This window comes from Panthera onca, chromosome B1 (genome assembly GCF_046562875.1).
Source record: "Panthera onca isolate mPanOnc1 chromosome B1, mPanOnc1 haplotype 2, whole genome shotgun sequence".
Classification (NCBI taxonomy): Eukaryota; Metazoa; Chordata; class Mammalia; order Carnivora; family Felidae; genus Panthera; species Panthera onca.
In genome coordinates this window covers 126,813,968-126,841,911 of record NC_138342.1, presented here as the reverse complement: position 1 = coordinate 126,841,911, position 27,944 = coordinate 126,813,968, and the positions used below count along the sequence as shown (strand labels likewise).

Genomic DNA, 27,944 nt, shown 5'->3' with positions numbered 1-27,944 from the left:
CTGATTTTTCTGCAGTGCTTTCTCTGTATCCCCCTACTGCTTCTGTTCTGCCCCTTGTGTCACTATGGTGATTCTACAGCGGCCTCTCCCTTACCTGGAATTGCCTTGCTCATCTACTGCCCTACCCTATTTCCAGTACCTATGGGATGTCACTTGAGCTGTTCCAGTGCCTTCCGCTCAGTGTTCTTGACTCCAGTCAGGGATGGAAGCATTCTGCTTTTTTTTTATATTGAAGAATCGGCCTCATTATTGTATAATTAAACTGTAGGTGTGTTTTATAATCATTACCTTTTAAGCAGACACCAGCATAAATTCTATTTACATTTATTTCTCAGTAAGTGACTATTTTGAGTTAGGAGTTTACAAGGCACGATATGTGGGTTCTAAGAGTTTCTTCCACTTGGGAGGCTTGGCATGCCTTATTTTAGTTCACCCAGTTTTATTTAAAACCATCTTAAACACCACTACCACCAGCAAAGTATCTTTATAATATATTAAAGAACATTATCTCTAATAAGAATAACTATTATTTATGAAGAGTTCCCGTATTCATAAATATGATAGGAAGAAAGTGAGAGGATATAATCTATTTTTTAAAAAAATTCATTAATCCTATTGAAGGCTGAACACATTTTAAATAATAAGCAAGAGCCTCAAAGACTTTGACATAAAAAAATACAAAGACCAGTAAGACAGGAGAAATTATTAAATTTCTACTGACTGATAAAGGTTTCCTACAGGACAAAGAGTTGAAGAAAAGAGATATTAGTGCTAACATGCACTAAAATACAGGGTAGATTGACAACTTGGGATGAATATTGATTAGAGAGAAATATGTGATTGTTGGAATCAGTGCAGTTTCTGTTCCAAGATCTGAATTAAAATTGAAGAATGACTAGTTGTATTTTAAACTTTTCACTTCAAAGAGTGTTCATAAAATGGAAGATGTGGACAGGTCAATAATTTACAGGACATATGTAGTTAATGAAAGGGTTTCTGGTCTCATTTAAAGAAGTTCCAATAATCTGTCCTTTTGCATATAGGAATTTCTTATTCTCATCCATAATGGATATAAGGCCAGTTAACATTTAACTGGCACATGATTGCAAAGCACTTTGCAAATATAAAATATTATGTAAGTGCCATAGAATCCATTACTTCATACTCAATCTTCAAGCAACAATTAATGAACAATGCAGTATTACAGAATGGCCTTGCTAATGGAAATTTAACTTCCCTATAGCTTGAGACGATTTCAGAACATTACATAATTGTTTAAAGTCAAATTGAATTTTAATTCATACATTATTTATTCAGTTTGGTTGTCTGGCTTTAAATAGATACATATATAACATCTTACATATAAAATTACATATGAATGCATATACAAAATCTTCCATTTCCTGCATGAAGTAATAATTTTCATTCTTAGTTTCATATATTTGTTGCCTCACGACAAAACATTTTCAAGCACACTCCCTATGTTAACATTAAGTATAATTTGCAGTAGACTCAGCCTTTCAAAGCTGGTAATGCTAAATAACTCTTATTTGAAGAATTCTAATTTTTTTAAGCCAAGTTTTTGAGGAAATAGTCAAAGAAAGGAAGCTGGGTGCATTGGTTTTAAAACTGAAGAACGAGGTGGCATACCCTGAGGCTCTAACACGCAGACCCTGCAGGGGGTTACTGTTACCTCCCCTGAAAACTGATGGTATCGCCCAGTGTTTTCACATTGTTTGGTCAGAGGATATTAATCTCAACAGCTACACTGTTTCCAATGTTTGGAGCTTTCAGGATACTTGCGTTTTTAAGGAAAAAAAAAAAAAAATGAGGCAAACTAGATACAAAGAGCCCCAGAGGTTTTATCAGTTTTCAGAACTGCCAATTTTATTAAGGCAAATGAGGTAAAGGTGGATATCAAGAAAGAGTATCTTGAGGCACGCTGCCCTTTGAGTGAACTGAAGAGATTTTAAAAAGTGTGGGTCTCTGCTCGGTGTCTCTCCCTCTCAAAAATAAATAAACATTAAAAAATTTTTAAAAAGGGTCGGGGGGGCGCGCCTGGGTGGTTCAGTCAATTAAGCTTCCAACTTGGGCTCAGGTCTTGAGATCGCAGTTTGTGAGTTTGAGCCCCATGTTGGGCTCTGTGCTGACGGCTCAGAGCCTGGAACCTGCTTCGAATTCTGTGGCGCCCTCTTTCTGTCTCTGCTCCTCCCCCACTCATGCACGCTCTCTCTCTCTCTCAAAAGTAAATAAATATTAAAAAAAAAAAAAAAAAGAAGTGTCGGTCTCATCATTTACAAAATTTGTGCCCATAAAGTCTAGGAGAAAAAGTTTGATCGACTCTCTCCTACTTCTTTTGGTATTTTTATTATGTTAAATAGATTTTATATACCTTTCAAAATAGTAATTTTGTTAAAATTTAATTGACTTGAGTCTCAATTTAGGAAAACTTTCATAGTATCTTTAGACCACTATTCCAGAACTTTCTAGAAGAAGAAATGAAAGCATTTTGTTCTACAAACTTCTGAATATTTCTGCAGCATGTGACCCAAGTGCTTGTGGGGTAGTTAATTTACTCATTCATTCTGCCTTTTATTCATTCAGAAGACATTTATGAATTGCTACTATGTACCAGCCATTGTGTAAGAAAGTGAATATGATGGGGTTGTGTTAGGAAGTTCACAGTGGAGATCAGAAAATAAACAATTATCATACAATTGGGCAGCTGGTGGGATAGATTTCTGTACAACGAAGGGTCTCTAATAGTCTGAAAGGTCAGGTGAGTGGAGACAAGTCACTCTGAATAAGCAAGTTTCAGTTTCCATGAGTAAGGCAGGAAAGGATGTTCCTGGTAGAAGGGAGAGGAATGTCAAATCTCAGGCGGCAGATAAGATTATAGGACACACAAAACATATGATCAGAATATAGGAGATATATAAAAGAGTGGCAGAAAATATAGCTAGAGTGAGAGAGAGGGAGAGTGAGAGCCAGAGCAAGAGAGAGAGATAAGATCAGGAAGGCACTTGTATGTAATGCTAATGAGTTTGAACTTTATCATGAAGGCGTTAAAGAGACACCAAAGAATAGTTGCTGAATGGATGAGTGAATGAAAATGCAAGCAAGATAAGAATACTTCTAATGCATTTCCAATTTGAAACGGAAACTTTTGACAGTTTTGGTGCTCTTATATGGCCGCGACATATACATATATATATATATATATATATATATACGTATATATATATATATACATGTATATATATATATATACGTATATATATATATACGTATATATATACACACACACAGATACATATTTTTATCATAAGAAAGTTATGTATCTGTAGGTATATCATCATAGATATATATATACATATATATGTAAAAATACAACACACGTGTACATATATACATGTGTATGCATGTGTATATATATTTAAAATTATCTATATACATCATCAAGGGAAGGGCATGGTCACCATGTTTTCCTGGGTCCTAGAGCAGGGACTAGCACAAAGTGGATGCTCAATAAATGTGTGTCGATTTAGTGTCTGAATAAGTAGGTTTTAAGCAATAGAGTGATTGTGGATAAGGAAGCCATTTCTGGGACTATGGGATGGAAAACAATGTGAAAGAAGGAAAACTCAGAGATGATCAGTGCATTAATGTAGCTAGTGGTGTGGAGAAGAAATGATGAAAAGCTAAATTAAGAGACTTGAGGACAGAAAGGCTGGGAAAGCGTTAAGACATTACTCTTAGAACTGGGCTGACAATGAGATGAGTGTGCTTAGGGATAGCAAAACAGGATAGATTCCAGGCTTCTTGCTTGGGCTAATGAACGGATGGCAGGCCATCCCTCAGAGAGGGAATTTAGGAGAAGTGGACTTGAGATGTGAAAATAAAATTTTATCATAGACATGTTGTTGTTGAACTCTTGGTGAGACATCCAGGGGATGGTAAGAGGGCAGCTCAATATATCATTGCAGGGATTTTAGGTGGTAGATAAAGCTAAGAGGGTGAATATTTCTCAGAAAGAGTAATTTAAAAAAGAAAAGGATTGGGCACACAAGCTGAGGTGCATGGGAGAGAATTCCACACAGGAGACAGAAGAAATACCCAGAGTTCTGGGAGGACAACTAGGAAAGTGCAGGGTCACCAGAGCTAAAGGAGAAAATAGATCACTTTTTACTGTCCATGACAAATTTTAAACATCCATATAGAGACATGAAGAAGAATAAAGCAAATCATTAAATACTTAATTGAGATCTCACTCTCTGTGATAATAAGGGTCCTGGATTAGAGAACGTGTCTAATCAACATGGTAAAGCCACCCAACTTAGATGTTCTCTTATCTTTAATTCAAGAGTTCTTCTCTTCATTTCCATGCCCTAATATATACAAGGAGTATGGTGATAAAACCCATGAGCTGTACATAATATGGAGGCAACACCACTATCTTAGGGGCTGTATGGTCCAATTTTTGTTCCTAGACTCCCTCCCCCACCACACACACACACACACACACACACACACACACACACACACACACACTTCCCTTTCAAGAACAGGTTGTTTCCCTTGCTTTAAAGTCATTTATCAACGTAATGGTACCAGTATTCCTTGAGTGCTTGTCAGATTAAAGGCTCTGAAAACTTCATATAAATCATGTCATTATGTCTCTTAGTCCCGAAAATGATTTTTTTCTGCAAATAGCTAATTTTACATAAAAAGGAAACCAGGCACAGCTACTTAGTTGGCAAGCTAAGAAGGTGGGATTTGAATGCAAGCAGTTAAACTTTAAAGCCTTACCCTTCACCATACTTTAAAAGCCATACCTATAACACCATACATTCTCAACATTAGCAAAGTAATAATTAGACACCCCTTCAATCAGAACTAGTCATTGAAATTTGTAAAAGGTGAACTTATTTATTACAATAGTGATCTGTATATAATTATACTCTTTTGTGCCCTGGAAGATTTACTTGGGAAGGGTATTAGCTAGAGCTGTATTTCTTTTCTACAACAAGAATAATAAATAAAATGACATGGTAGTACGGGATTCATCATGCTTTGTTACTTAGTGTCTATTTACAAGATTTAAATTATGGTTTTCTAGGCATACTTTTATGTAACATCTCTTAAAAATGTTATGTGTGTATAATAAATTAGATTCTCTAATTATTATTATTGCCTAACTGTTGATAATTGAAAGTCAGTGTCTGATTTATTTTTGAAGACTGGTAAAGTTCTGATAAGCAGGAAGATGAAAATCAAATCCAGAAACTAAATGAATTTATTAGTACTCATATTAAGCTAAAATCCTTATCAGCATAGAGTTAGAGGTTATATAAGCTGATGGAAAACGATTCTAGATCTAAGAAGACTAATAAAGGCACCTAATTCCAAAAGAAGTTAAAATAGCTGGAGAATATTTTCATAGAAGTAACTATAAAAAGATAGGTAATGTACATAAGCACAAGATGTTTAGGATTTTCCCATCTCATAGGCAAATTAAGACATTTTCAGTGGATCTAAAACAGATGAGTAAGAATAGGAGAGTGATTCAATAGGAAGAATCACCAATATGAATTGATAAATATTGAATCATGAATAATGCATATATCACAGGTGATGAAAAATGAGCTGGTGATTCTGGACATGAATAGAAATAGGAGAGGAATTTGTTCATCCCAAGCAATATAAGAGGTGGCATTCACTATTTTATAACTCCAGGTGGTATCACTCGCTTTCACATCTTGCTACTAGATCCCCAGTCCAACATTGCTGCCTTCTGTTTTCCTTGAGGTAAGAATTCTGAAGATAAAGTGACATTGATCCTGCTGCTGCCATTTCTTTTGAGTTTGACATTGTAACTCAGCATATTAATGGCAAGTGTCTTCATGATCTGCATCTTCATGAGGTGTTTCAAATTGTCAGTGTATTTAAATGGAAAAGGACCTACAGTATCACTATCTTAATTTCTCTGCAATCTCTCAGTGACTTAACCTCTGATTTAACTCAGGACTTCTTTGTGTAGGTAACTGATTCTAGCTTGAGACTCTTTTCTTTAGACACACTATTATTCTGTTCTCTTCTTTGCCCATTTTATTTTCTAAGGGGTAGGTATCTCTTTACTCCTAAGCCTTCGTTCTCTGCCAATTCTCTACCCTCTCCCCTCTGCTCAAGCTTCTCCCTCCCTAAGACATTTCAGTTTCTTCTAGAGGTGGAGACAGCAGGTGGTAGTGATGGAGAAGGTCTGTTCCTATTCAACATGGGATGAATTTTGGAGCCCTTTTTTCCTCTGTCTGAATATTTTGGAACTGCTTTCCATAGTTATGAAGGAATCTTGCTTCCTGGCCCCCACTCACTGACGTTTCCCCCACCATCCGTCTGTGAGCATTGCTTTGTTTCTGTGATCACTGAACTGAAACCAGTTGAGTGTCAGCACTTAGCCCATATGTTCATTAGCAGTGAATCTGTAATTAATTTCTCGTGGTTTGAAGTTAATGAGACTGTGTGTGTGTGTGTGTGTGTGTGTGTGTGTGTATGGGTATGCACAGGAGCACTGTGTTTATGGGTTTTTAAATGATTGTTTAATTATTTTTCTTGTATTCATAATGAAGGGACCTCGTTTTGTTTGGCTGTTTACCAATAGAATTTTTGCATAAATCTGTGTACATATCATACGTGGAAAAAAAAATCTCACTTTTGAGCTGTTTTGTTTATTTTCAAGGCAAGAATACTTTACTGGCACAACAGTGAAACTTAAACTATTTCACAGGAAGATTTAAACCTGGTTTTACATGCTCCTCTCCAGAAAACCACATCATAAATAGTCTATGAAAGCTTGAAACTAGCCATATAATAATATTAGGTATTGTTTAGAAAGTTTTGTTGTTGAATAGTAGCTGATAGATAATCAAAAGAGAAATTTAAAAATTAAAGGCAGTGCACCAGCATAAGCCCACTTTATTTGTATATACACATATATCCTATACGAAATGTATCAGTATTTTGTGTCATTTCTACAATAATCATTTATTATATATGTAATGAGACAAAAACAAAAGATATTCATAATACAGACAAAAGCACACATCATCATATAATTTCAAAACATATTGATACTTGGTGCTTCTCCATCTATTTTCAAGCCCATAGACACTTATAAGTATGTGAATTCACTAATTTAACAAACATTTGTTGAAAGCATACTATTTGCAAATCAATATGAAAGATTCAAAGACAAAGAAATATGGCTTCAGGGCTGATAGCAGGGGCAGGTTGGGAAGTTAAAGCTATCAGAGAAAGCATGCACATTCTCCAGAGTCCATAGAATTTATAACTTTTGAGAATATAATTTTTTAAGTTTATTCATTTTGAGAGTGGGGGTGGAGCACACAAGGGAGGGGTGGGGAGAGAAGGAGAGAAAGAATCCCAAGCAGGCTCTGCACTATCACCACAGAGCCTGATGCAGGGCTTGATACCATGAGATCATGACCTGAGCTGGAATTAAGAGTCAGATGCTCAACTGACTAAGCCACCCAGGTGCCCTGAGAATATTTATGTTTAATATCTCCATAGCAAAAAATGTAATTTGTGTTTGATTTGCTTATCATAAAAAGATTTAGACCATAGATTCTAGAATCCTAAGTATTTGGGAAGTTAGTAAATAGCTATGGAATCTTTAACCTAAGTAGTTGGATTTTGATTAATCAAAACAGGCTGGGGATCTGCCTTATCCTTTTCTTGTGATTAAGAGCATGGGAGTAGGAATTAGAATGAGTTTGAATCTTCGCTCCCTGTTTACTAGCGGTGGAACCAGAAAGAGGACATAATCTTTCTACTTTTCAGTTTTAACAATTTTTTTAGTAGTTCCAACTGCATACATTTGTAGTGAGAGTTGAAAGAAAAAAAACATTCTAAAGAATTTATCACAACATCTGGCCAAAAATAAATAAATAAATAAATAAAAAGGATAGTTAATAAGTACTCTTAGTATCACCAGTATTTGTATTATTACTGGTTTATTTTTTAATGTTTATTTATTTTTGAGAGAGACAGAGCAGGGGAGGGGCAGAGAGAGAGAAGGAGACACAGAATCCAAAGCAGCTCCAGGCTCTGAGCCATCAGCACAGAGCCCAACGTGGGACTCGAACTCATGGACAGTGAGATCTGAGCCAAAGTTGGACGCTTAATGGACTGAGCCACCCAGGTGCCCCTGTGTTATTACTGGTTAAGAGGCGAGTGTCCCGGGGCACCTGGGTGGCTCGGTTGGTTAAGCGTCTGACTTCGGCTCAGGTCATGATCTCAGGGTCCATGAGTTGGAGCCCCACGTCGGGCTCTGTGCTGACTGCTCAGAGCCTGGAGCCTGTTTCAGATTCTGTGTCTCCCTCTCTCTCTGCCCCTCCCCTGTTCATGCTCTGTCTCTCTCTGTCTCAAAAATAAATAAACGTTAAAAAAAAATTAAAAAAAAAGAGGCAAGTGTCTCAAAAGTCATAATAATTCTGGTTTTCCCTTTGTGGTCCTGAAATAAGAAGTTACCCATTCTCACAGAGAAAAAGCTGTGAAAGGAAAATTTGGGGGAGAAATACAATTTTGCTGACAAAGGAGAATTAAGGAGATGGCTCCTCTCAGTGCTACTCCTTATATCAGTCCTCTCACTTAAAAAAAGGAAAAGATGTAGCTGCTCATACATTCCATCCATACCAAGTGCTCCTCCTTTGGGGTCTGAGTTGTATGGCATGTAAGTCATTCTGGATTCTGGTCCTGGAGAGAAGCTTTTTTGTCTTTGGCTATGCTAGCTTGGTGTAGCAAGCAGAAAGTGATTCTGAATGACCAAGAAATAATTATCACTCTCTCAAGATCCCAGGTCAATTAGAAGGTGTGTGGGGGCTTGGAACTCTGTCAGATTAATGAAGTTCCTGCTTGCTAGTTGATGCCAAGACCCCGGAAAGACCTGAAGGTGTTGCTTCACTATTCCTGAAAAAGAGAATAGGATGTCTACCAGGTTTTGATGCTTCTAAAAAGCAGTAAGTCAGAGTTATCTTGGCTCAAGGAGTTTGGCAGGAACATTTGTTTCCTATTCTTAGATGCACAAGAAGACAAAATCTCCTGGCTTCCCTTGTTAGGAGTTTTGTACCATATAATTGAGCTTAGGTTCACAAGATGTGGGCAAATGTATATAAGCCACTTCTAGGTCTGGTCCTTAGAAGCATCTTACATGATCCTCCAGTCTTCTTTCTTTCCTTGCCTTGGCATCCTTGGGGAGTATGTATTCTAAATCACACAGCTATAGGGTGGAGGAGAGATTCCTGACCTGTATGACTCTATGTAAGGGAGAAATAAATCTTTATTGTATTACACCACTGAAATTTCAGAGTTTATGTCTGTTATTTCAATAGAGCCCAGACTATCCTGACTTATGTAGGGTGAGTGCTAACTCTCCAACAGTCAGGAGAATGGTTGCAAACATTACTTGCAAAATAATATTTTTGCAAGCATAAATCAGATCATACCTTTTTCATATTTATAACACTCCAGTGATTTCCTCTTAGAATAAAATCTGAGCTCCTGGCATACTCTAAAAGACCCTGCAAAACCTGATCTCTGTATCCCTGTCTAGACTCAGGGCCTACATTTCCCTTTCACTTCATTCCACATAAACTCACCTCTTTGTAATTTTTTGAATATGCCATGGATGTGTCATAGTTATGGCCTGTGTATGGACATGACTTCACACTATGTCTTTGCCTGGAAGGTCACATGACTGGCTGTTTCTTAACCTTCAAGGCTCTGTTCATATGTTATCTCCCCAGTGACACTGCCCCCAGTGAATCTCTCTCCCTTCATGTTAGGTTTATTTTCTTCAGAATATCTGAAATATCTGAAATTATCCAAATATATACTCAATTATTGTCTGTATCCCTCATCCCTCTAGCCCTCATAGGGCTAGAACACAAGCCCCATAATGTCAGGCACCTCGTTTGCTATATTCTTGTGTCTAAAATAGTGCCTGACACATAGCCTATATTCACTAGTAAATTTTTACTTAATTAATGAAAGACACAAAGGTTTTTTTTTTTTATCTTAAGTCCTAGTGGCAATATAACATAAATTTTGATTCCACAGGTCTGTGTAACACGAAGACCAATATTACAAGGATTATATTAGAATATACTTATACTGAATTGAATACTATTCTTTAAAATTTTTATGTGCATCCACAACCTGAGAATATGTCCTTATTTGGAAATTAGATCTTTGCAGATATAATCAAGTGAACATGAGGTCATACTGAGTTACAGGGGGTGGTAAATCCAATATGGCTGATAACCTTATAGAAAGGATAATTTGGACACAGACAGACACAGATAGGGAGAACACTATGTTAAGAGGGAGGTGGACATTGGGTTATGCTTCCACAATCCAAGAAACACCAAGGATTGCCCATAACCACCACACACTAGGAAGAAGTAAGGAAGGATGAAGACTTTTGAGAAATCATGGCCTCACTCACACATCAATTTCAAACTTTTAGCCTTCAGAACCATGAGAATAAATTTGTATTGTATTAAATCACCAAGTTTGTGATACTTTTACAGCAGCCATAGGAAATTAATACAATATTAACAAAATTCAAAAAGCATAATTTAAAGCAATGTGGTACTGACATAAAGAAGTTAAAATCATCATGATGAGCACAGGGTGATGTATGGAATAGTTGAATGACTATATTGTACACCTGGAATGTATATAACACTGTATGGTAACTGTACTAGAATAAATTTTTTTAATTTAAAAAAAGGGATAAAAAATAAATTAGGGTCATAGAAAAGAGGCAAAAATTAACATAAATTCAGCTACACAAGGATTTTATAAGACAAAGTAAAATATACAAATAAAGCAGAAGGGATGTCTATTTTAAAAATTGTGTGGCCAGAACCACATAGCAATTGGCAAAAAAAAAAAAAAATGACCCAAATGGGTTATACTTAATTTATACATATCCTTCTGGAATTACCCTCCCCTTTAATTTAAGTAACAATAAATTGAACCTCATTCTACATGATTTCAGAAAAACTAATCTCTTGTCCAAGTATTTCTGAGTATTTTTAGGGCTCCTTTACATATATTTTGGGAGTCAAGTATTCTACCAGTCCAGCATTCTTTGACCAACTTTACCTCCAAAACACAAACTTGGACATTTCTTCATTCCTCATGTTGCAGCGGCCTAGATAATACATAGGCCAAAGCTAAAATAATAAAATGACATGTTGAAAATTTTTTTAAATTAAAACTGAAAATAAAATATTCTAGATCCCAGAATCCATTGGTCATACCTACCAATGCACAGAGGATTCTCTTATAGGCTACCTTTCTCCATAGTTTATAGCCAGCCCTCACTATTTCTGGGACAACTTATTCTTCCTACTGACTTTTTCCATTCCGTGTTTCCTGTCATCTTGTCCCTAAGTTATGATCCTCCCAACCACTTCCAACTTTAGCACCACATGTGGAGACCCCACCAGTGAAATTACCAAATCAGTTAATATCATAAAAAAAATCTCAACGCCAGAAATATACATCTTCTTTCAGAGAAAATCCTAGGGAATATGGTTTTCCCCTGTATACAATCAAAAATTACAACCTCTAAGCTAGTACACACTTTTCTTTTTAAAATCTATGGATGTAAATCAACCACAAGAAAAAATTTGGAAAGGCAACAAATACTTGGAGACTAAAGAAAATCCTACTAAAGAATTAATGGGCTAACCAAGAAGTTAAAGAGGAAATTAAAAAGTTCGTGGAAGCCAATGAAAATGATAACACCACAACCCAAAAACCTCTGGGACACAGCAAAGGTGGTCATAAGAGGGAAGTATATAGCAATCCAGGCCTTCATAAAGAAGGAAGAAAGATCTCAGATACACAACCTAACCTTATGCCTTAAGGAGCTGGAAAAGGAACAGCAAAAAAAAACCCCAAACCAGCAGAAGACAGGAAATAATAAAGATTAGACCAGAAATTAATGCTATCAAAACCAAAAAAAAAAACAGTAGAACAGATCAATGAAACCAGAAGCTGGTTCTTTGAAAGAATTAATGAAATTGATAAACCACTAGCCAGTTTGATCAAGAAGAAAAAGGAAAGGACCCAAATAAATAAAATCAAGAATGAAAGAGGAAAGATCACAACCAACACAGCAGAAATAAAAACAATAATAAGAGACTATTATGAGCAATTATATGCCAATAAAATGGGCAATCTGGAAGAAATGGACAAGTTCCTAGAAACGTATACACTAACAAAACTGAAACAGGAAGAAATAGAAAATTTGAACAGACCCATAACCAGTAAAGAAATAGAATTAGTGATCAAAAATCTCCCAAAAAACAAGAGCCCAGGACCAGATGGCTTTCCAGGGGGAATTCTACCAAACTTCCAAACACTTTCTATGAAGCCAGCATTACCTTGATTCCAAAACCAGACAGAGACCCCACTAAAAAGGAGAACTGTAAGACCAACTTCCCTGATGAACATGGATGCAAAAATCCTCAACAAGATATTAGCCAACTGGATCCAATAATAACATTAAAAAAATTGTTCACCACGACCAAGTGGGATTTATACCTGGAATGCAGGGCTGGTTCAATACCTGTAAAATCTATGGATGAAAGGCAACTTTTACAATTTGACATAATAAGATATAGAAGGAGACTGAAAAAATTATATGTTAACAATGCTTTTGCAATAAAAGTAAAATTCACATAAGAAGAGAACAGTTGTTGGAGATCTTTGAATACAGTTGATAAGGGTTTGCTATTTGTCATATAAAAAGAACTATTACAAAATCAACGTAGAATGAGTGGCATTGTGAGCAAACTCGTATAATGGTCCTTTACATGCATGACACAGAAATCTGGGAGTTTATCCATAAAAATGGAGACTAGGGTACAACATAGTGAGTATCATAGTTTATGAGCAAGAGAATTCCCAAGTGAGGTACAGATTAACTGTCTTCTCTGCACAAAGCCACAGGCAGGACGAAAAAAGTCCTGGAAAAGAGAAAGTGGTCAGCCTTCGTTTCGTTAGGAAAACAGATCATCAGCACAGGACCCTCCTGTCTCACAAAATGGGAGAGGCCAACACACAGCTAAGGCTAGGCTTCTGAACTCTGAAGTGGTTCCCCAAATAGTGCTTTGAGGGTGGGAACAGCAAAAATGTGACTGTCTGGGACTCACTACTGATGGCCAAGAAGCCCAAACAGAAAATCTCCCCATCTTTTCAGCCATTACAACCAAGTGGAGACTCAATAACTCTGCAAATTGACATCACAAGGAATGGGAAAATATTTGACTCACTTTTAGAATTTTCCATTTTTTTCAGTTATAACATTTTCCTGAATTATAAAAATAATTGATAATTACCTGTAAAATTTCAAAGAAGATGCAGGAAATGAAAAATAAAAAATAAGAATGATTGACAATTCCATTACTTAGAAATAGTCACTGGTAACTTCTTGGTGTTTTATATTTCTATGTGTAATTTTCTACTTATATATCTCTATCAATGACTATCTGCATGTATCTGAGTGATGTATCTGTATAACATTCCATCCAAAGGATATACCGTAACTTAATCACCCCTATTCTTTAGAAACCTTGAATTTTTCTAAATGTTGACATTATACTTGTATAATATGTATACAGAGTATGTGAAATAATATGAAATTTCATTATAGTGAAATTATATGCATATCTCTGTATAGCTTTCTTATAATTAAAAACATAATTTGCTAGAGCATTTATGGATAAATTCATGGCATGAACATTTAAAAAAATTTTTTTAGTGTTTATTTTTGGAGAGAGAGAGACAGAGTGTGAGCGGGTGAGGGGCAGAGAGAATGGGAGACACAGAATCCCAAGCAGGCTCCAGGCTCTGAGCTGTCAGCACAGAGCTTGACATGGGGCCCGAACTCACAAACCGTGAAATCATGACTTGAGCCAAAGTTGGATGCTTAACTGCCTGAGCTACCCAGGGGTCCCATGGCATGAACATTTTCAAAGGTATTGATAAACATTGTTAGGATTTATTCCACAAGTTCACACCAGCTTAAATAACTACCTTTATCAAATTAGATATCAAACTATCTTTATCAAAATAACTACCTTTATCAAATCTCTTTTAGCATTTACTTTCCAATATTAGATGCTAGTATTTTGCTTTTAACCTTTGTCAATTTCATAGTTCAAAAATACATAATTTTAATTATAATTTCTTTATTATTAGTGAGATGGAATATGTTAAATTCTTTTTTCTGCTAATTAAACTCTCATTATAAGTCAGTAATAGGAGAAATTATAATATGAATTACATTAGGAAAAAAGAAAAGAAAACGATTAAATTTGATGTAATGCATAGTCCCAAGTGTACCACATAAAGACAAAATAGGAAACTTATATGAACTCTAATGTGGATCTTCGTTTCTGTTACATTTGGCACAAAAATTACACATGAAAAATTTAAATTCTCTAGCACCAAAGATATACAAATTCATGTAATGACAAATTGCCATTTATGCTAAAAGTGAATCAGCCACAGTTAAATACCTACTGTTGTGATATTTTGAGTTCCTGTGTTAAGGATAGCATCTAGCAGAGGAGGAAAAGATTTGGGTGGCAAATTAATAAGGTATGGCTGATGAAAAATGGCTGGTTTCAAGAGCAAATGAATTATTCAGCAGTTACAGATTTTTGCAGCCATGGAAGGGAAAGAAATTATATATTGTCAAGTTAAGATAGAGTCTGTTTTAGCCATAGTATGTGTACTAATGTCCAGGATTTAGTAGGGATAGAGTTTAAGAATAACTGTACTGGAGAGGAAGCTTTAGGTTACGATATCTTCCAAACCATAGCAGGGTGAATGGTTAACCATCATCACTGGCCACTGATGATTTCAGTTTTGTAATGATGCAATGCCCCCATGTCCTTGTTTGTCTAAAAGTAAGAAAACTATTTGCAAATTTGTCACAAGGGAGATAGCAATGCGATTGACAGAAAGAAGCCAATGGAAAGAGATAATAGAATACAATTTACTTTCCATAAGTGTAGAAAAACTAAACTGGATTGAAGTTAGTCTACAGTCCAAGGAACACCAATCATATCATTGATATTGATAACATGATCAATATCCATAATTCCCTGGCATACAGGTCTTCATACTAGCAACACTCCTTGTTCAAGTCCTTCAAGATGCATCCCACCCATGTTTTTTTGCTTAAATATACTCCTAGGCCCTTTTACCCACGATGGAAAATGTGGCCTGTTTTTCCATGAGGTGTAAGCAACTGGTAGCACTGTAGGCACATTACCAAGAATTTACTGTGAGGTGAGTGACCCAGAGACTGTTTTCCAAACACGGTGTCCCTAGCAGCCCTAGACTGCAGGCTTTCTGAGGGTTTAGTCCTGAAGTTATAAAATGACAACTGTATGCTGAATATGGGTTACTTTATTCTAGTTATCAAAAGAAAAATCCAGTCAGAATAAAAAACCCATCCATTATTTTAGTATATTCTTAGATGTCTCCAGCAGTAGGCATGAGTTGGGTGTGACTTAAAATTTAAATATAATGGTTTTCTACCAGTGGCTGTAGTTTGTATTTCCTTATAATTAGAGTTGATATGATTAAATTCCACTGAAACTATCTGTGCTGTCTATGTGGTGATGATAGTGTAATATCTTAAATACACACATGATCAATATTGAGTTTTCATTATGATGGTCAAAAATAGGTTTTGTGACATAACTTGTTGTTTTGATATTCAAGAGGTCAATAACCCATTTAAGAGTAAATCCTGCAATTCAAGAGAAACATCAACAGGTGGAAATAATCAGCTCTATTCAGACCTAAAAAATGTTTTCAAATCAGGATATTTTTACTATGATTTGTAGGTTTGGCTTAGTCACTTAGTAAAGTGTAATCTGGAAAAAGTTAATGCTTGGGGCAACTTTGTGGCTCAGTTGGTTAAGCATCCAACTTCAGCTCAGGTCATCATGTCACTGTTCATGAGTTCGAGCCCTGTGTCTGGCTCTGTGCCTGGAGCCTGCTTGGGATTGTGTGTCTCCCTGTCTCTCTCTGCCCCTCCCCCACTTGTGTGAGGGCACGCGCACGCTCTCTCTCTCTCTCTCTCTCTCAAAAATAAATAAACACTAAAAAAGTTAATGCTTTAAATATACCACTGAATAACATTTAGCCAGTGATTCTTAGTTACTCAAACAATTTACTGTTACCATATGATAGAATCACCTCTGGAATTGGCTCACTGACAAAAGCATTTAAATAGTCCATGAGCTTTGATTCCTAGAAAGCAGTTTAACTTCCATAGCTTATCACGAAAATCAGGCAAGTATCAGTAATATACAAAATGTATTTCATTTCATTTATTTTTTAAAGGCAACAGCATGGCATCTTCAAATATCTTTTCTTTCTGCCTTCTGCTTCCCTTGTGTTTTTCTCTGACCTATAAAATGTATTTTAGTATGAAATCAAGATATATTAAAAATATTTAAAACATATGCTTGTTTTAAATTATAAAGATTGTGTACAGCAAATCAGATCCAGTAAAGTCTACAAAATAGTTTATTTTTTTTCTAAATGGGAAACTGGAGAGTGGAGACAATAAGAGTACATACAAACATTAGATGTTTATAGCAGCATTATCTACAATAGCTAAATTATGGAAATAACCCATGTATCTATCAATAGATGGGTGGATAAGGAAGTGGTACACACACACACACACACACACACACACACACACAATGGAATATTACTAAGCTATGAAAGTGAATGTAATTTTGCAATGACATGGATGGAACTATAGAGTATTATGTAAGTGAAATAGGTCATTCAGAGAAAGACAAATACCGTATGATTTACTCATATGTGGAATTTAAGAAATGAAACAAATGAGCAAAAAGTAGAAAGAGAGAGAGAGAAAGGCAAACCAAGAAACAGACTCTTAACTATAGAGAACAAACTGATGGTTACCAGAGGGAGATGGGTTGGGGGATGACTTAAATAGTTGATGGGGACTAAGGAGTGCATTTGTTGTGATGAGCACCAGGTTGTACAACTGAAATTAATTTTATGCCATATGTTAACTAACTAGAATTTAAATATAAACCTAAAAAATTTATATACAAAAATTAGTGTTTCAAATTAGAGAGATAGTGCTGATTCACTAAAAGAGGCTATTCATTACAAAACTAATAAAATTTTCTGGAACAAGGTGGCATGAAATCCTTATTTAGAGGGAATAGAAATAATGAATATATACCTTCCATATAATTTGAGACATCTTAAAATATAATAGAGTGCAGAAAAACTGATTCACAAGGTCAGCAATTATGGTACGAAGGGATGAGATATTTGAATGAGGGGAAAAATTACCTTGAATAACTAAGATTGAAGGTAATTGAGAATGGTAACTGGTCACGACTAACTAATGGACTGCTACAGGGATAAATATTAGGACAGACTTTTGTTCACTTTATACATCAATGACCCAAAAGAGGGCATATGCATTAGGAGGATAAAATCTGCTGACATAGGGAATTTGAGGCGTTGAAGGCGCAGTCACAAAAGCGTGCTTAGACTGACTTGGACAGGCTAAAAGAGTGGAGTAATAAGTGGCTTACTCAATTCAGTTCTGAAGACAAAATTCCAGGATCTTAAAACCATAATATACATATAAAAAGGAATATATGCGTCTAAAATCTCCTGAGGATTGACCTCTGAAAGAAACACACTGAGACAAATCTTTCAAGGTATGCTTAGAAGTAAAAATATAAAGAGGAAATATAAAAGTAGGCATTCAGTATATGGAAATTATATCAAGTGTGATAGAATATTCTATTGCTGCTATAAGATTCATGGGTCCTAATTTCTCATTCCCTCCCCCATTTTTTCTCATTTGACACCTAACATGCAATCAGTTCATAACATTGAGACTGTCACTACTTCTTTTTTTTTTTCTTTTTCCTTCTTAGATATCCCAGAGAGCATTAGTCATGAGAAGTGAATATCTATCTATCCTGGCTGTGCATGTTTTGTGAGACAGTTAACCAAAAAAGTCACAGCAGAGTTCTCCACCAAGGTAGACCAAGGGTATTTTGCCCCGATTACTTTCCACAGTTTCCACAGGTATCTTTGTTAATAAGAAAGAGTAAAAAACTAGAGGAGATTAGTTGAGTAGCAGAGCAATATTTTCCAGTCAGCACTCATTTCTCTTAAGTTCTCAGAAGACAAGCAGACCCTGACTACTCTGGTGTCCAGGGGGACGACATCAAACCAGATTGTCTTAAGCCCTTTAAGCCCTTCATGTTTAGAATGTGACTGCAGGGTGAACTGTGCTCCTCAAACTTGAGGAACACCAAAGAAATAGGGCATTAAATTATATATATAATAAATTATAAATTATATAAATTATACACACACACACACACACGTATATATATCACTAGGTATTGATGAATTCTTTAGTCAAAAAAAAAAAAAGCCTCTAATCTACTCTATACAGAAATCAGAACCAAGATGAATTAGCAAGTATGTTACTCACCTAAAATACTGTAGTAGCTTTGTATTGCTTGTAGGAAGATATTCATACTCTTTGATAAATAATATATATTGAGTAATATTTATGAATCAAGGCAGTGAGGTTTGTTCTTATTTAGTCCTCATAATAATTCTGCAGGGTAGTAGTATCTGAATTTTACAGTTAAAGAAATCAAGATCCAGCTATGTGAAACAATTTTTCTGACATCTCACAGCTAGAGCGAGATGAAGTCTGGATCCATACTTAGGTTCATCACATGCCAAAGTCCTTGTTTTTCTACTATAACTCGATGCATTTGTGTTTGCACACACATCACAATAAATAGATAGTTGATGGGAAGCTGGATGATGGAAGAATAATGCATAGAAGATAAGGTGGTCTTGGGGCGCCTGGGTGGCTCAGTCGGTTAAGCGGCTGACTTCCGCTCAGGTCATGATTTCGTGGTCCGTGAGTTTGAGCCCCGCGTCGGGCTCTGTGCTGACAGCTCAGAGCCTGGAGCCTATTTCAGATTCTGTGTCTCCCTCTCTCTGACCCTCCCCTGTTCATGCTCCGTCTCTCTCTGTCTCAAAAATAAATACACGTTAAAAAAAATTAAAAAGAAGATAAGGTGGTCTCTCTCATGCTTTCATAAACACACACACACACACACACACACACACACACGCACACACACACCACATTCCTTCCTTGCTTTGTCCTGTCATTCAAGGCCTTACCAACAGGGCCAGTATCTTGTAAATTCTTCATCTACTTTATGTATTTTATGCATCAGTTGAATCATATTACTGTCCGTTTCCCTTGAATGTCTCTTGCTTTCTTGCTGCAAGTTGTCCCCCAATCTCCACACACCCAGATCTCCAGGGGAAAACAACTCTTTCCCTCTCTCAAATCATGCTGTCTGTATTGGTATTCTGCACTGAAGCTATTCATGTACCTCTTGTGGCCCCCTTAGGTCTGTTAGTGATTTGATTTCCGTTGTACCTCCTGGCTCCATCCCTAACAGATTACCTTGCATGTGACAAATGCTCAATATTTATTTTTGAATGGGTGTACAAGTGTGTTCATGTCAAGTACTAACTAGTATATTCACCTATTGAATTTGCTATGCTTCATTAACCTCCAGTAAAAAACATTAAAAAAAATTTTTAATGTTTATTTTTGAGAGAAAGAGAGAGAGAGAGAGTGAGTGAAAGCGGGGGAGGAGCAGAGAGAGAGGAAGACACAGAATCCGAAGCAAGCTCCAGGTTCTGAGCTGTCAGAACAGAGCCTGATGCGGGGCTCAAACTCTCAAACTATGAGATCATGACCTGAGCTGAAGCTGGTCACCTAACCGACTGAGCCACCCAGATGCCCCTCCAGTAAAGCAGAATTTAAAGCAGAATTACTTATTGTCACATCCTAGACTTTACTTTTTTGTTTTTAGTATTATACAAATTAGCAAAATTTGTGAATATTAAAAAAAACTTTCTTTCTCTTAGTGATTTAAAATTTTTATGCATTTATTCATTTTTGCAAGACAGAGAGAGACAGAGTGTGAGCAGGGGAGGGACAGAGAGAGAGGGAGATACAGAATGTGAAGCAGGATTGAAGCTCTGAGCTGTCAGCACAGAGCCTGATACAGGGCTCGAACTCACGAACTATGAGATCATGATCTGAGCTGAAGCTGTACACTTAACTGACTGAGCCACCCAGGTGCCCCTCTTAGTGACTTTTATAATTTAGTTTCATGTTGTAATATTCTGGAGGATACTGACTGTCTAGTTAAGAGTGTAGACTCTGTAATTAGATAACATGGATCAAATCCTGGCCCTGCCACTTATTAATAAGCATTGTGAATTTAAGCAAACTGCTTAACCTTTCTGTGCCTCAGTTTCCTCATCTGTCAAGTGGAATAAAAACGAGTACCCACCTGCCTGGAAAATTGCCTGGATCATTTACAAACACTTAGTAAATATTAGCTCAGAGTGAAATAATTGTAAACCTGATTATCTTATTTCCTCCCACATTACACTTGTTTCACTTCATTTATAATCTTTCTCTCCTTCCGGGAAATGGAAAGCTAATTTAAGACTATAATGGAAATTAAGATAGACTTGTTTTCCACATCAAGTTAAATTAAGCTCACAAACAATTATTGATAATGTACGACAGGCCAAGTGCTGGCCCGGTGCTGAGAGACACAAAGCGGATGAGACAAGCATAGGTTCTGTTGACCCCTATGAGCTCACGGTATAGGAGGAGACAAACACCTTTACAATTGCACAGTGTGGTGCTCTAAATATAGAACTGTTTATCCCTCTGCTGTGCTTCAGAGCACCAGTATCTCTTGGAAGGAAGCTTTTATGTGTGTCTGGTGCCCCAATTTTTGCAGCTGCTGTAATCAATTGATCTCTTGGCTCTGGAGGCCAGGAGAGCTTGTATTCCTAGTCCTATGAGACTATAATAATCAGTGTCACCAAGAAAAGAGTTCATAGTCCTTTCTGGCACCCTGAGATTTGCAACTGCTATAAGACACCTGTATATCACCTGGCTCTGGTGGCTGGTGGGGCTTAACATTTGTGGGTCCAATAGGACTAACTAACAGAGAAAGAGTTCTTAAACAGCTACCACCCTAGGCAACAGACCCAGCAATTCAGTGTTTCTATGAATTAGCCTCTTAGCTAATCATGACTGTGGCCTCAGGGGCAAGCTTCTAATTGAACACACATCTTGGGATTGACTATAATCCTCTCCAAAGACCATGGAGGGTAGGCACTATCTTTGCATTCACCCTCTGCTGTACTCCAGAGCATCAGCATCCCCTGAAGAGATTTACACACATCTGGTGCCCTGGTTTTTATGTCAGGCTCCCCAGCTTTTGTAGCCACTGCCCAGGGAATATCCCTTGATTGCCTGGCTCTGGTGGCCAAGGGGGCTTTCATTCCTGAGTCCCACAGGATTGTGGCAATTGAAGAGATGGTTTTTGCAAGCTGTCACTTCCAGGGCATTTCATAGAGGACTGAGGCATAATCCCCAGTTGTTCTGTGCAGGAGGCCTCTTAGATTGTCCTGGAGATTTGGCCTGAGAGGCAAGCTTCAGGTTTGGCAAATATCTAGTGGCTGCTGAAGCTGCCCTTAAGGAATGTAAGCTGTGGATGCCATCTTAATGCTCTCCCTGTGCCTTACTCCAGTGTGCTGGTATCACTCAGGGAAGAGCTTATACGCTCATGTGAAGTGCTGATTTCTGTGCCACCCAAGGACAACTCTGTATCCCCTGGTGGCAGGTGAGGTTTATGCTTGCAGTCACATAGGACTGTATATATTTGCACTTAAAAGCTAATGTGTGAGGCTCTGGCTTCCATTTAACCTGAATCTAGGTGCTGAGATTCCCCCTTTGGAACATCAAGAGGTCTTGGCACATCCTCAACCATAGGGAGCTATTAATAATATAACGAGCTGCTTGGACAAGAACAAAGATTTAAGAGGAAAACCAAGGACTGAAGCAGGGTTTAACAACAAGGTTCACCTCTTTTAAAAGACCATTTCTTTAAGACTTGGAAAGCATCTATTGTACAAAAACCAACCATCTATTGTAGAGACACCAACAAAGAGAACCAAGCAAAATAAAGAAGCAGAGCAATATACTCCAAAGAAAAGAACCAGATAAAACCTTAAGATAAAAACCTTAATAAAATGGAGATACGTAATTTATTTGGTAAAAGTTCAAAGTATTAGTCATAAAGATGCTCTCCAAACTGGGGAGACAATGGATGAACAGTGAGAACTTCAAAAAAGAGATGGAAAGTATAAGAAAGTACCAAATAGAAGTCATAGAGCTGAAGAATACAATAACTGAAATGAAAAATACACCAGAAGGGTTCAACAGGAGACTAGATAAAGCAGAATAAAGACTCAGTTAACTCAAAGACAAGGCAGTGGAACTCATCCAATCAGAGAAGCATAAAGAAAAAGAATGAAAAAAGTAAAGACGGTTAATTGACATATGGACAACATCAAATAGAATAACATTTGCTGGGCAGGGTTCTCAGAAGAAGAGAAGGGGCAGAGATCCAATTTGAAGAAATAATGGCTGAAAGAGTTATCCATGTCCAGGAATCCCAGAGACTACACATTCTTCTCAAGTGCATGTAGAACATTTTCCAAGATAGATCATATGTTAGGCCACAAAACAAATCTTAATAAATTTAAGAGAAATTAAATCATATAAAGTATCTTTTATGATGACAAAGGTATGAGGCTAGAAATTAATTACACAAAGAAAACTGGAAAATTCACTAATATGATAATTACTGAACTATCAGTGGGTCAAAGAGGAAGTCAAAGGAGAAATACAAAATATCTTGAGACAAATGAAGATGGAAATGTAATATACCAAAGTGTATGGGATACAGCAAAAGCAGTTTTAAGAGGGAAGTTCATAGTGACAAAAATTTACCTCAAGAAGCAAGAAAAATCTCAAATAAACCAATGTTATACCTCAAGGAACTAAAAACATAGAATAAATGAAGACCAAAGTTAGTAGAAAGAAGAAAATAACAAAGATTAGGGCAGACATATGAAACAGAGACTACAAAGACCATAGCAAAGATAAATGGAACCAAAATATATTCTTTGAATAGAAAAGCAGAATCTTTGCAAATCTCTGGTATTTGTGGCAATTGAAAAAAGACAGGATTCAAATAAAATCAGAAATGAAAGAGATGTTACAACTGATAGCACGGAAATACAATGGATCCTAAGAAACTACTGTGAATAATTACAAACTAACAAATTTGGAAACCTAGAAGAAATGGATAAATTCCTAGAAATATACAATATACCAAGACTGGATTATGATGAAAGAGAAAATCTGAACTGATACGTTGCTAGTAAGGATATTGAATCAGTAATCAGAAACTCGCTAATAAACAAAAGTGCAGGACCAGATGGCTTCACTGGTGAATTCTAAAAAAAATTCAAAGACTAACTAATAACAATCCTTTTCAAACTCTTCCAAACAATAGAAGAGGAGGAAACTCTTCTAAACACTTTTTATGAGGCGGCATTACCCTGATTCCAAAACCAGACAAGGATACCACAAGAGAAGAAAATTATAGTTTAATATCCCTGATAAGCATAGATGTAAAATTCCTTGACAAAATATTAGCAAACCAAATTCAACAATACATTAAAGGATCATATGCCATGATCAGGTAAGATTTATTCCAGGCATGCAAGGATGTTTCAATATCCACAAATCAGCTAATGTGATACATCATGTTAACAAAATGAAGGAAAAAATCATTTGATCAACTCATTACATACAGAAAAAAAATTGACAAAATTCAACATCCATTTATGCTAAAAACACTCAACAAAGAAGATATAGAGGGAATTTACCTCAACATAATAAAGGTCATATATGGCAAACTGACATACGGCAAACAGCTAACATCACGCTCAATAGTCAAAAACTGAAATCTTTTCCTTTAAGATCAGGACCAAGACAAGAATACCCACTATCACCACTTTTATTCAACAATGTATTGGAAGTCCTAGCCCTGAGCAATTAGATAAGAAAAAGAAATGAAAGTCATCCAAATTGGAAAGGAAAAAGTAAAACTATCACTATTCGCAAATGTCATTATATATAGAAAATCCTAGAGTTCATCAAGAACTGTAAACTAATAAATGAACTAATAAATGAATTCAGTAAAGATTCAGGATACAAAATACATAAAATTTGTTGTATTTCTATGCACTAATACTTTGCATTTACATTGCATCAAAAGGAATAAATTACCTAGGAATAAATTTAATCAAGGAGAAGAACCTACCGAAAACTATAAGGCATTGGTGAAAGAAACTAAAGACACAAATAAATGGAAAGATAACCCTTGCTCATCTCACTCCTACTAGAATCGTTCTTATCCAAAAGACGAAAAATAACAAGTGTTGGCAAGGATGTAGAGAAGAGGAAACTTGTGCACTGCTGGTGGAAATGTAAACTGGTGCAGCCCCTATGGAAAACAATATGGAAGTTCCTTAAAAAATTATAAATGGAGCTGGCATACAATCCAGTAATTCCACTTTGTATACTTATCCTAAGAAAATGAAAGCACTAACTCAAAAAGATATATGCACCCCTATGTTCATTGTAGCATTATTTACAATAGCCAAGATGTAGAAACAACCTAAGCATCCAACAGTGGATGAATGGAAAAAGACGTGGTTTATATACACAATGGAATATCCCTCAGCCGTAAAAGATAATGAAACCTTGCCATTTGCAGCAACATGGATGGACTCGAGGGCATTATGCTAAATGAAATAAGTCAGACAGAGAAAGACAAATAATGTATGATTTTATAAATATAAAATTTCACTCAACAAACTCATCGGTACAGGGAACAGATTGGTGTTTGCCAGAGGCAGGGAGTTGACAATGGGAGAAATAGGTGTAGTGGTTTTGCTTTTGTTTTAGTTTAAATAAATTGAATTAAAAAACAAACACTGTTTAGAATATGTTCCTCCGGTGCCAAAATAAAATTTATTACTAGAACTCAGTTTGTTATTCTTAGACAACAAAGTGATTACTCTGTGAATCAGTTTGATGCCTTTCACCCAAATACTCTGCAAAGAACAGAGAACAACCTGAGTCATTGTGACCTTTACCTGACAGCACACGTTAGCCTTCAACTCTAGCACAGCCCTTGTTTGCCAGAGAAACCAGGGACAGTCTGCTAAGGGCAAATCCCTACTTTGTTAAAAATCTTTCACTCCTAAACTCATAATTCTAGATTTTGGTTTCCCAAGGTTTTAGAGAGCACTATGATGATTCTTCTGGAAAATATTCTCTAGAAAACACATAAACCTATTCAAAAATTACCACTTAATGCATATTTAAAAATATTTTCAGGAATAGTGTATTTATAGGGCAATATATACATTTATTAATAGAACAAGTTTAAATAATAAGCTGTTTAAACAAGGTATAACATATAGGCATATATGTTATGTAAAAAATATATATATACACACACAATATAACATACATACCAGATAATATATATGGAACAAAAGTTTAACTGAATATATTAATATTTTCTTATATATTTTCTCAAATCTAAAATGAAATATGTATTGTGTGTCTATGTGCATAATCTCTACCCTGATATACATGTAGGTGGATTCCTATTTGTTTTAAGGAGTGAATTGCTATGTATTTCCTATTATGTTATTCAAGTAGATTCAATGTTCTAAAAATTGTGAAATGCAGGAAGCAAGACAAATTATGCATTAGCAAGTCTCTTGGTGACCTTCCAGCTTGGCTGTCCCCATCTTCCACTGACATCTTAGGACAAGCAAGAGCGATTCAGGTTCCAGATTCAAGGTCTCCTTTCAGGAAAAGAGGTAAGAGAAAAATAAATAGTTTAAGGTTTCTGTAGCTTTTCACAGAAAATTTTCATCATGTTTTATGTCATTTAGTAATATTTTTTATCTCTTGGCATGGTTGCATAAAAAAGCAGCAAACACTGAATCAAACTGCAAAACTGTTTTATTTTCATACTGAGCAATGAAAAATGATTCCCATTAATGTTCACATTAAAAAAGAGGCTACATATATATGAGAAAAGCAACTCATTTTAATTGATCTCCAAACATAACATCCAGTGACAACATTCAATTTCTGGGTAGTGAATAGCAATGCTTATATCTATATTATCAATATGTTAATATTTGAGGCTTGGGCATAGCCTAGATATTGCACCAGTACACTGGGCATTATTTGCTTTAATGGGAATTTATTGAGCAACATTTGAGGCCAGGAATAAGTATTGCACATGATAATTAAGATGAATAATTCTCATTCCCTGTCTTCAAGGAGCTTACATTTTGGTGCTTAGAGGAGGCACAGATGTCAGAACAGGTAACTAATATACACCCTAGTGAAATAGATGCTTTAGAGCAATAGGAATTTAGGCTTTCAGACCGAGGAGGAAAAATGATTGCAAATTACTATCAAAATATTCTGGAATGGAAGAAAACCTAGAAAGGAAAAAAAGAAAATAGAAAAGGAGGAAGAGAATCTGCTCTATCAGAATTTATGTTTAAAAACAAGACAAGTAACTAGACAATGAACTCTTAATTTATGTTCCCAAAGGCCTGTGCCATGACAGAAGAGAGAATGTCTATTTTAAGTCCCAGACACCTGGCACTGTTCCTTGGCATGTGGAAATAGGTGTTCAACAACCATTTGTTAGTGGCTTTTCCCTACTTCCTTCCTCTCTCTCTCACTCTCTCTCTCTCCCCCCCCTTTACCTCCCCCCCTCCCCTTCTCTCCCCCTTTCTGTCATGCTTCAGGATCATTTACCTTGTTAAATTAAGCTTTCTATCTTCCTTTTCCCTTCTTAATAGGATTATATTAGGTTAAACCAGATAGAATTCTGCTTTCAAGTCAAAATGGTTAAAAGGCAACAATTTCATATGGTTCAACCCAGTAACTCAACTGGTGTACACGAGTTCATCTATTCACACCAGCAAGAAACTAAGACAACCAACTGACCATATTGAACTAGCATAACATATGATAAATTTTCTCAGGAACAGTTTACAATATATAAATTATTCTCAGGAATAAGCCTTCCAGAAACCTTAATCAAAATGGCCTATAGGACTAAGTGATGTGGCTGCTAAGAATAGTGACAATTTTATAAACAATTGCATACGTGATCCAAACCTGGGGCTTTGAATATGTAACTGGGTCCTACAGTAGAAATTGACTTATAGCATCTGGATGCTCTGTTTGGATGCTCTGCTACCCACTATTCATCTTTATTCACTAGAAACAGTTTAAAAATATTAATGCCTTAATTTCAATGTAGTGTATGTATCCCACTGTGGCTCTCCTCCTGTTCCTACAGATATTCACCCTGTAGCCCCAATCCGATAGTCTTTCCCAGTTTCATACTCTGTTTTACAAAGAGCCCTAATCTTTGGGGGTTGGATGGTGACAAGGAGTAATGAACATAGGTAGCCAAAGTGATGATGTGCCTGGTATCGGGTTAAGGATTGTGATAGAATACTATGTCTCCTCATGACAGGGGCTTGTGTCTTTAATTGAAAGGGTGACCATATAATTCATCATCCAAAGATGGACACTTTTTGAGAGTGAAAGGTGATATATTAATAATTACAGTAGGACAACAAACCGAAACAGAGACCATTTCAGGCAAATGGAGACATATAATTACACTGTAATTTGAGCATTTCCCCAGAACACATCCTGTGAGATACTCTGTAAAATAACTCACTAGAGAGTGATCTAGATAACAAGAATGAAA

General features: G+C 36.3%; 1 protein-coding gene across 5 annotated transcripts in view; it reads left to right on the top strand.

The window, feature by feature from the left end:
- IQCM (IQ motif containing M) overlaps positions 1–27,944 on the top strand; it is a 649,280-nt gene that overhangs the window by 598,449 nt on the left and 22,887 nt on the right. For 4 of the 5 annotated variants that reach the window (XM_078445704.2, XM_078445701.2, XM_078445702.2 and 1 more), the window contains exon 15: positions 25,927–26,013. In XM_078445704.2, coding sequence (XP_078301830.2) covers positions 25,927–26,013 — 87 coding nt within the window. Of the gene's footprint in view, positions 1–25,879; positions 26,014–27,944 lie in introns of all 5 variants that reach the window. The other variant, XM_078445706.2, reaches the window with a different exon arrangement.